The sequence below is a fragment of the Notothenia rossii genome (genome assembly GCF_949606895.1).
Source record: "Notothenia rossii genome assembly, chromosome: 6".
In the NCBI taxonomy this organism is placed as follows: Eukaryota; Metazoa; Chordata; class Actinopteri; order Perciformes; family Nototheniidae; genus Notothenia; species Notothenia rossii.
The window spans coordinates 72,955,185-72,966,110 of record NC_136909.1 but is presented as its reverse complement, the minus strand read 5'-3'; the positions used below and the strand labels follow the sequence as shown (position 1 = coordinate 72,966,110).

The following is a 10,926-nucleotide window of genomic DNA, read 5'->3' as shown; positions in this document are numbered from 1 at the left end:
CACTCAGATTGACTCTCTCTGCATCATCTCTCCTCCCTGTACTCCGGGATCAACAGTCTATGAATTTCCTCTCCATGTGCTCGTACAAATTCATTAAGCAGTCAATATCCTGGAGACGCTGCTGAAGTATGTGCTCGGATGTTAGAATTTATCTCACTGAAAATGAGTTAAAGCTTAAAAGACTACATTATGAAACTCTTAAGAGGCCATTAATAGTGCAGAGTAGTGTGGTTATTTAATTTTGAGATTGTTTCCTTAATTTGATTAGAGTTTATTGTCATAGGCACTGATTTCTATTGAGCACAATCATTTAAAAAATGTAACCATTTTACCATTGTTGTATTTGGGATTTTGTTCGTCATTTTGTTTCAGTCGTTTAATTCGTTTTTTTTTTCGTTTTTTTTTACCCTGTTGTATTTCTAGTTTTTTTTCCTAAAAATCTGAAATGAAGCAAATCTATATTTTTGCTGTATGCTTCACAATACGAGAGAGAGAGAGAGAGAGAGAGAGAGAGAGAGAGAGAGAGAGAGAGAGAGAGAGAGAGAGAGAGAGAGAATCTGACAATTGAACTGTATTTAATAAAAAAACAATGCCACTCAAAAACAAAATATAATATACAAATATATTAAAAAAAATCTGGAATGCGATGACATACAAAAAAAAGGAATAAAGTTATCATCAATAGTGAAAATTGTTCTTATCCCTTTTCCGTCTTTCCTCCATTCCTTCACTTCAGGTCTGATCCATATTCTAATTTTTCTCATATATGATTATAACGGATGTGTGAAAGGAAGAAGTAAAGATGGATGACTTCTCTCTCAATTCTGTACTGGATATCAGCGCAGAGGAGAGTCAATGAAAGACCCTTGAAGCTCAAGACAAAATGCTTCAGTGAAGTGGCTCACAGCAGCAAAGGGAGATATGGTGAGCTTGCACACATGACAGCTTTACAACAGCGGGAGCAAACTGACAGTAATATCTGCAGGAGGCTTACAGGCAGCCGCAACTTTCATGAGTGAGTGACATCTCTCTCAAACTCCAAACAGAAAATCTTCCTTTCCTCCCATAAACACACACAAACACAAGGATAAATAAAAAGTGAAGGGGTGCAGAGCTAACAGCATACCCATCTTCTTAACCCCCGAGCAGCAACATTTTGCAGTCATTTGATTCCTTTTTCTACAGCATATAACTCAAAAAGAAAACCCCCCCTGCCTCTACCCCCTGTATTCACCGGACTAGCACTCTATCTTCCTGTCTCGAGGCGTAGCAGCTAAACACGCTCTCTAATATGTGTTTTCTATCCAAGTCAAGCCTGTCTGGCGGCGGGTGGGCTTGAATCTACAGTTTGAGAACCACACTGCATCCATATAGTTTCTCAGCTGTGACACAAAGCTATAATAGGACATGAATACATGGACACACACAACCCATATACAAATATGAGAGCTGAAAGCACCATCCTCGAATGGGCAACCATAAGGAAACTCAATCAGTTTAGTGTACAGCTTGTTATGTTGGAGAAAGTTTAAAAGAACCTGCAAATAAAACCGAATTGTTCTTCTCTTTTTCTCAAGGCAATGACCTCGTACTTTCAGCCACATAAAGGTGATGCTTTTAAGATCAGAAGGTAATAACTTTGTACCAGCTGTTGTTTTTCCAGAAGCAGTGAGGTAACACAGGACGAACAAAAGTCATGAGATTTAATAGACAAGTTTATCTAAGTGAGAGAAGCCTTGTGATGCTGGCTCTGTGTTAGTGTCATCATGTGATTTTCATTTAGAAATGCAGTTAGTCTAGTCAGTGTTCTTGAGATTATTATAAAATGCATTTGTGCGCTCAGTGTCAGAGAGAAAAGAAGAAATGATGATCATCCATGATTTACACCCAACCCTTGTGAGCACTTATATATCTTCATTATTTCTTTTTTCATACCCACATGCATTGAGAGAAGACCAATGCTGCCTCCTCCTGGATATGATGTGAACTTACAAACATGACAGACACACACAAAGCACTATTCTGATTTTAGGTACAAATATTGACAAAGGTTGGAAGTTTTAAAAAAATAAAAAATGTGAAGGAAAACATGCGACCGAGATATGTGAACAAAAGGCTTGTGCCATAGATAATAATGAGTGAATGAGACACAGACAGCGGAACTCTCACCATTATTTGATTACGTTATTGGTATCACAAGCTTGTCTGCTAATTTATTTAATATTAATCAACAGAAGCAAATGATTCATTTGTTTTAACATTGGTGCCCTCGTTCCAACACATTAGGTGGCCTCAAAGCCTTTTTGCATGGGTGTAGAAAGATCTTTGAACACAAAATGATTTCAAAAACGTCTGATATAACAGAAAATGTTTTTTCTGGGAATACCTGTGAAAGAAGATGTAAACAAACAAAGAGAGATTTCACAAAGTCTGTCGAGGGACAGGAAAGTCAAACACACATGGTGTTGGTTTTAATCTTACATAAAACATATTCTCGGATTTGTCTCTCCATGATGCCAAGGCCAAATGCACTTCAACAAAGAAAATACCATTTGGATATTCCTAACTAGTGTGCACCACTGGCAGCCAAACAGCAGATGTCTTTGTCTTCTAAATGTCACGACAGTGTGGGCCGCTTTGAACATTTCCAGTAAAGTTAGTTAAAGTAATAAAGAAGCAGGCAGTCATTCACTTACACTGTGAGTCACCATTGAGCCTTTTAGTCCCATTGTAATAAATGCAATCTTTCTTGAAAGAGAAAACTATTTTTACTTCCACATGATATGTTAGATTGCATCTTTGACACCCACCAAGCTTCTCCCTGACAAAATCATCTAACATGAATTGTCCAATCCTCCTGTAACCATGTATTGTATACCTCCTATTGACAAAGCGGAGTCAGTTCCTCAGGTTGGTATTAATCAAGCTAATGTTGTTATTGAACTGACATTTAAATTAGCATAGTTCCTCATTTGCTCTTATCTAGGTATTATTTTCAAGTCACCTACTGCAGGTTTCAACCTATGCTCAGCAAATATAGAGCTAGCATTACTGTGTGTCTTCTTTGCTCTTTTTCAACAACATTGGCCATTTTATTGATTTCCATAGTGACATGCTCCTTTTTTTGTTTGCACAGTCTGCTTCAAGGTCAGAGGTCGAGGTCAGATACTAAAGCTAGATCTAAAGTCAGTTCATTTTCTGGCTCAAGCAAGTTGTCCTACTTCAAAACGTACTTAACACTAACAAGCTGTGACACAATATTGTATTGCACTTTTCTCTGTAGGTCCCAAATGTTCAAGTTTTAACTGGGAGTTAACACCTGAATGGCACAAATTAATTGACAAATCATTGACTATTCAAAGCAAGGTACAGCAAACAAAAGCACAACACATAATACACTGAATGAAAATCTACTAATTTTTGCCCCTTAACCTGTTTTCAACTTGGAAACAAAAAGTTGGTTGCACTTTTTGGACAGACAATATCCAACCTAAAATAATTCAATATACACTCAATAGCAGGGATGGATTGTAAGTACATTTACTCAATTATTGCAGTAGGCCTACTGTTTTGACACACTTGTACTTTGGTTGAGTATTCCCATTGTATGCTACATAGGCCTATACAATTTATAGGCAAATATTTTACGTTTCACTTCCATACATTCATGGTTCCTAGAGCTTTATGAAACACTTTATATGCTTTTACAATGTGATTCAGTAATGTAATATATCAAGTATTTAAAAGAAGGGACTAAAATTGGCTCCACATGACACACTACAACATAACAATTGTATGACACTGAATAATACAAAATAATTAAACCCTTTAAAACCAATCTGCATCCTGAGGACTTTTACTTTTGATACTTGAATTGCATTTTGCAGCTATTTCTGTGCTACATTCTACATACTTTGCTGATAATACTTATGTAGCCTACTACATAAGTAGCCTACTTAATTCAGGACTTGTTACATGTAATATAGTTTTTTAAGAACATGGTATTTCTACTTGTACTTTATTAAACAACATGAGTAGCTTGGTAATGGAAGAAAAATATAGATAGTTTTCTTCTCAATGTAAGTTGTAATTGTTATTTTCAACGCAAACATTTTAAAATCCTAACATGATTTGTGTTTAAACCATGGTTTAAACTTGCCTTAGTTACAGATGACTGCAGGCCAACATGCGGTGGGGGCCGCTCTTCCCTCCGCCTAGCCCTCTACACACTCTAGGACCCGGCCTTCTTTCAGCTCCTCCCTGCTTGCTGTGTCGTCGGTATCCGGAAATTAACAATCCCGTGATGTCAGGGGAGTGTTAGCATAGCATCGGAATGAGTAAAGTGCCTCTTTCGTTTCTGCTTTCAAACTTTTTCTGCGGTTACTTCCTTCTGTCGGATAACAGTTTAGCTCCGACATGAGGCTGCCGGGTCGAAGGCTGTCGGAGGATGTATCCTTCCGCAGGGACGGGGTGAAGCCTCTCACCGGACCTAACGGGATGCCGCTCGGTTAGTCTCTCCGGAGCCCCAGGTCAGATTTATGAGCAACACAAGCTAGCAGGGTAGTTCATACTTTGTGGAGAGTTTATTCAATTCCTCTGCTCAGGCTGACAACTGAGAGTTATGGCGCGCCTGATGTTGGAGCAGCTGTCAGATTTCGGGGACTATACTGGCGGTAAGGAGCTGACTGAGATATTTAAACTGACTAACAATAACGACCTCAAAAACAGCCTGTCAAATGTTCGCCTGAGCCCAGATGGACGTCATGTTCATGTCATCCTCCGCAAGCCTAAAGTTGGTCTTGTGACTTTTGACAAGTATGAAAGACCCCATGTTGCCCAGAACCAGAAGAAGCTGGATTTGCGGCTGACCGTGCCTATTGTGGATATCTTTTATTTGGACCATAATAACAATAGCAGCAGCAGCAGAGGCACAGCAGCTGTGGCAGTGGTTTATGAGAATGGAAAAGCTGAGTTTTGGAAATTCCAGGAGTGCAAAGCTGGCTGGCATCTCCTGCAAACATCAGATTTGTGCAACAGCCCCCGAGCAAAAGTGGTGTCTGTGTGTGCCTGTTCAAATCTGATCATCTGGTGTGAGGAGAGGCCAGCTTCAGAGAGCACCCCTGCCCTCAGCTCCACAAGGAATAAGCTGAGATACTGTGTTTGCAGACGAGACTTCGAGGTGGAGGAGGGGGCTGTCAGTCTGGGGGGAGTGAAAATCGCCCTCCACAATAATCCTAAATTCACTGTGGTCAGCTCGGGTGAATATGTGCATCTTCTTCCTGATGTGAAAGTGAAGCCGCAGTTGTGTATCTCCAAATTCTTTCTCTCCTGGTCCCCTCGCCATGACACCTTCACAGTCAGCACCACGTGTAACAACATTCCCCTGAAAAAGCTTTCGGCTAAAGAGTCTGACTTGAAGAGGTTGGTGACAGACTGTTTGGGATACTTATCGACTCTTCAACCACCTGAGATCTACGACTTCTCCCCTACAGGATGTGGAGGCCTGCTGCTGCTGCTCAGCACGGGGTGGGTGTGTCTTCTGCAGAAAGATGGGACACTGAGACAGGTATACAAACTGGCAGAAAACTGCATGGTAAAATGTGGCACTCCTCAAACAAGCCTATGCATGTACCAGGACACACTGGCCCTGCTGATGGGGCAAAACCTGCACCTGATCGACGTGAACTGTGGCAGAGAGATGGAAAAGATAACGCTGAAGAAAGAAGGGTTATTGTATGTAAACAGAGCTGAAAGATGCGCCCCTCACCTGCTCTCGGAAACTGGACTTTTTGTGGTTGTGAACAGAGAGACGAATTCCCGAGATGTCAACAACTTGAAGCCTTTTGGTGTCGACTCAGTGGAGAGTATTCACCCTGGAGAGCTCCTGGTAGAGGCTGTGTTTGAGGAGGCCTGTAAATACTACCAGCAGAGGAGCCTGAGCAGCACTCGGCTAACTGTAGACACACTAAAGAAAGGGGGCAGGTTCCAGGCCCCCATCTCTTTATCCACCATCCTCAGGAACTACCTCAGCACAGGGTTGAGGCAGAAAGGAGCTGAGCCCTTGCAGAACGGAGATGACAACACAGCGGGGCAAGATAAACTAATGGGGTCTCTAGAGGCTGAGCTCAAGGCTCTGGTCTCTCTGGAGGAGGTGAAGGGGAGTTTAGTGAGGGGGAATGTTAAAGAGGTGGAGGCAGTGTGTGAGAGTCTAGTTGAGAAAGAAGTAGCCAGGCTGATGTTGGCTTCAGAGATGGATAAAGAGGCTCTGCTTTACCTCAACACCATCTTCAGCCTGTTTCCCTCCCAGGCATGGAGAGCAGCTCAGGCCGCCCTGCAGCTACACTACAACGGGGAGGGGTCTCTGTCCAGCAGGGCTTCCCCAGACGTGTGGAAAACTGTCCTCAGTCCTGCCACGACGTCCAGCCCCCCATCCTCCCTCCCATTCACAAACGGCGGGCCAAAACACAATCATAGTCTCAAAGGTGATCACGTTGCAAACTGTAAATCCCAAATCTACACTTCCCCCGCCGACATGCCTGTGTTTGAGCTCCTCTGCTACTCAGTTTTTCATTTCCAACCCAGCTGGCTGCCCCGCTTCCTGGAGCTGGCCCAGCAGCAGCAGGGCTCAGCAGGACTCGGGTTGGGCCTGGCCTCTTCTTCCTCCTGGGGCTTCTCCGGTGGGAGAGCAGTCGAGGGCGGGGAGAACAACATGCCGCTCTACAAACGAGCGCTGGCCGCCTTGTCCAGCCTGACCCCGGACCGAGACAAGCGGCAGGACCTGGAGGTGGAGCTGCTGCTGGTCAGTGGGCGGCCCAACGCTATCCTGCAGGCGCTGAGGACCCTCATGGCCAAGCAGCAGTGGGAGCGGGTCACCATGGTGGCCCAGAAGTTCTGCAAACGGAGTCCGCTGCTCAACAAGGAGATCTTCACTACTCTGCTGTGCGAGGTGGCTCAGCACAGAGACCTGGACCCCTACCTGGACGTGCTGTGGGCACTATGCCCTGAGGACCTCACCGTCACCGCCATTCTCAACTTAGTGCTGAAGAACCTCCCCTCCTCAAACACCCCACCATCCTCCTCCTCTTCTTCCTCATTCTCCATGTCCAGTACGACCTCCTCGTCCCCTCCTCCCTTCGCAGACTCCCACAGCAGCCAGTTGACCATCGGGCTGTTGAAACCTCTGCTGAAGAAAGTGCTTCAGAGGGAGACCAAGCCTAGCCAGCGCTACGCAGACATCCTACAGTCACCTACGTTCCCCCCTCCTGCCCCCCCACGCCAGCCCAGGACTGTCTCAGATCCTAACACAGACTCATCTCTCGCAAACGACACCACCCCGGATTATCTCGCAGAGACACCCGGACAGCAGTCACCCACACACACGGCTGTCCAGAGAGCAAGGGTGGCACTTCCTGCTAACCCAGTCTGAATCACAAAGACATGAACAAACTAAAACAATTCACACACAACCTGACCAAACTGTGAAGCAGCATGTGTCGACAATCAGAATCAGTATGTAATAGATATATCATGAGTGTAATGCAGTTAATTGTGATATTTGATGGGGTTTTTAAAAAAAAAAAGTATTGATATGAAGTATGACTACTAGAAACTATGAAATGACTACTGAAGATCTTACCGGTGTAAATACTTCAGGTAATTTTAAGTCTTAATGTGTGTATATACTGTATCCACAATGTTATTTATCTCTCAAGCCTTAACTGCACGTGGATGAGAATGTGTTTGCTTGCATCAAATAAGCTTAGCCTTTATCAAAATGCCTTGGTAATATATTGTGTTAACACAGTGTAGTGTGTATCTGCTCAGTAAAACAAAGCCACTAACTCTCATTATTGGGGTTTATCAAATGTACAATATTCTTTGGCTTTTAATGTGAGCTGATGTTTGCTAATTGTAGCCAAATGTAGCTGCCTTTCAGTAGTTGATCATGCAGTGGGTAATCTACTGAGACAAGCTGGCCTTTGTGTTTGAAATGTTTGTTTTAAGTAGTATGGTTTAGAGGAGGAGGGGTAAGGGGTCCAAGGTTCCTTTACTGACTTGGTTTTGTACTTAACATATCATAAACATTAACCTAGTTTCGAAGGACTCAAAGCAGACCATGTAACCAAAGTCAAACAAACTCAATTCCTGTCATCCATTTGTCCCTCGAGACTCCATCTTGTCCTCTTTTCTCCCTCCTAGCCCAACTCACAGGACATTCCAGACGTAATCTCCAGTAAAAGTGACTCACAGTTTGACTTTAAATTCAATTTCGGAGGTAATTCTGTTAGGATTCCAGTGTGGGTTTGGTGCTCACTGACTAGGTGCCCTGCTGCTTGCATAAGGTCATGTACGTCTTCCTTCATGGACCCGGTGAGGGTATAATGTCATTAGAGATGTTAGGTCCTCACTTGGTCCTGTTAGTATTCATGCTCTGGAACCAATTGCACTTTTTTATCATCCCAGTCAGTATTGTTTGTACCGTGCCTCTGTTTAAATGTTTTCTGATTGAGTGTGCTGTAAACAAAACTATATTTATGTGCCTACTGATGCTAATGTGTGAGCAGTATATACAGCTTGTTTTAGATAGGAATCTTTTGTATGTTGAGCCTTCTGAAACAAAAGGTTTTATTTTGTAACAATCTTTGGAAGACTACTAAAATATCAACCCTGGGTTGGTGAGTTACTGACAGAGAAGCTCTAAAAGTGACATTGAGTGACAATCAGACTCCAAAATGCTGCAGAACAATCAGAGAGCTCTTCACAGCGCTGCTCTTCATTTACAGAGCCGTGTCACATTCCTGCTGGGTCTCCTCAGCTTCGCTCACTCTCTGGAGAAAGAAGTGGTGGCAGAAGCATTAGGTTGTGTTTTTTAAATGACATTTTAATTTCTAATATATGCTGACTAAGATCTAATCGTGTCCTTCGAAGCTCTGTACACTTTAAACAATGTTCAGTTCAGTGCCACGAGTGTACTTTCATTGGGAACTCCCCGACTTCCCCCTACTCGGCCTGATTGAATCACTGCTCAGATGTTTAATATTAATTTGCCTTAAACTTTGCTGTTAACAAATAAGAATTCCTTTTGGGCTCGACATCTGTTCACATCTACATTTTTATTTTTTGGTGGTGCTCTCTAAGCAAATTGGAAAATATGTATACAAGTATTTATGAACCGATGTATGCTATTAAACTGAAGATAAAACTTCTGCCCGGAGTTTGACATATTAACTCACTTGTTGAAAGCTTGTAATCTTGACATATAGATTGTGATTTGTTGGCTTCTATTGCATTACACTGGGTTCCTCCATGGGACTATACACACAGTCAAATTAACAATACATGTTTCTGCCAGCTAGTTTTTATGGCACCATCAAACGTGTGTAATGTCACCTACCTGCCATGTTCCTGTTTCCACAGATGGCTGTAGTTCTCGTTTGTTCAGCTCTTTGAATATTTTCCATTCACGCTGTACTGCACATCAATAGGTCCAGCTGACAGATCACATACTCTTCAATGTCAAAAAATGAACATGTCGAGGTCTGTTTACTCTTTTGACATGTTTCGCTCTGGTGTACTAACAGAAATGAACCTTTATCTCTGTCTTAAACCTTGCTGGGTGCTTGAATATTAGGAATGTGGGCCGAGACAGACCTTAAATTAGATTTTTCATAAGGTATGGGAACCCTGATTTACGGTTGTTTTATTCAGTCCTTTACAGCCAATGCAGTCTGACCTAAAAAACAGTCTGATGTAAGAGCTTGGCTATGTCTTGTACACACAATTATTCATTCACATGATCCACTGCCCCCATTTCTAAGTTTCACCATATCCCTTCCATGGACAAATCCACTTATAGCTGTGTGTGTGTGTGTGTGTGTGTGTGTGTGTGTGTGTGTGTGTGTGTGTGTGTGTGTGTGTGTGTGTGTGTGTGTGTGTGTGTGTGTGTGTGTGTGTGTGTGTGTGTGTGTGTGTGTGTGTGTGTGTGTGTGAGATCTAGTTGAAGGATTTCAGTGTGTAAATGCACTCAAATGTGTGGTGGTCCGGGGCCTTTAAGAGGAATGTTGTTACCCATTAAGCTTCTCTTAAAAAAAAAGCCTGAAAACAAGAAAGGTGGGACACCGAGTGCATGGCTGCTGGTTCTCAGCAAACAGGCAGGGTCCACACAGGGATGTGAGGATATATGATCACAGCAGTGGAATACGTTTGGAGGGTTGTTATTCCTGTATCTTTAGAGTAAGAGTGCAATAAGAGCCTGAGTCCTCCTAAAGGGCAACAAAAAGTCAGATGGCAGCAGAATAATCTGATACCTTACAGCCCTCAAGCAATCTATATATTCTCCCTTTCTTTCTCTTTCACTTTGTATCACACATTTCTTTCTTCAAATTGAGTTTCTCTTCTTCCAGCCTCTCCTTTTACAAGATGTTGAGTCATAAGGGAGCTGTATGCCATCGATTCACTTGTTCTTATTATAGATGGCATCCTGGAAACAAATGAATCCAAACAGGCTGGCCCCACCTGTCCTCTGCTCGACTCTGAACAGCCGACTATATGTAGATACAGGGCTGCATCAGTGGATAGATTACTGCATTAAAGGATACTTTCATTATAAATATTATAGTGTGGGGCCTATAATGATATATATCTCACACAGGTGCTTTAAAACGGTCTGTGCTTAAAAAAGGCTGTTACCACATTTCGGTTGTAAATTGAACATAATCTAATCAAAACAAGTAAGCAAGATTCACATAATAATCTACCACAAGCATCATCAAATGCTATTCGTAGAGACTGTATTTGGTACTTTGATAACTTTTCCTACAAACTACTGCAGTGTGATGAAAGTTCATGCACTAAGAGGTATGCTGGGTGATAAATGTGAACTGTGAAAGCACTTTCATGACTTGTGTGACTGATTCCACTCACGTT

General features: G+C 42.6%; 1 protein-coding gene across 1 annotated transcript; it reads left to right on the top strand.

Annotated features, from left to right (window-relative positions):
• The first annotated feature begins 4,010 nt into the window (after positions 1-4,010).
• On the top strand, positions 4,011-9,206 carry hps6 (HPS6 biogenesis of lysosomal organelles complex 2 subunit 3). Its single transcript, XM_079688312.1, has one exon. The coding sequence runs from the start codon at positions 4,622-4,624 to the stop codon at positions 7,424-7,426; it is 2,805 nt and encodes a 934-aa protein (XP_079544438.1). The 5' UTR covers positions 4,011-4,621; the 3' UTR covers positions 7,427-9,206.
• Positions 9,207-10,926: the final 1,720 nt, after the last annotated feature.

What these genes read in the sequence shown, in the direction of transcription:
- hps6 (XM_079688312.1), top strand. Translation starts at nt 4,622, where the DNA reads ATGGCGCGCCTGATGTTGGAGCAGCTGTCAGATTTCGGGGACTATACT.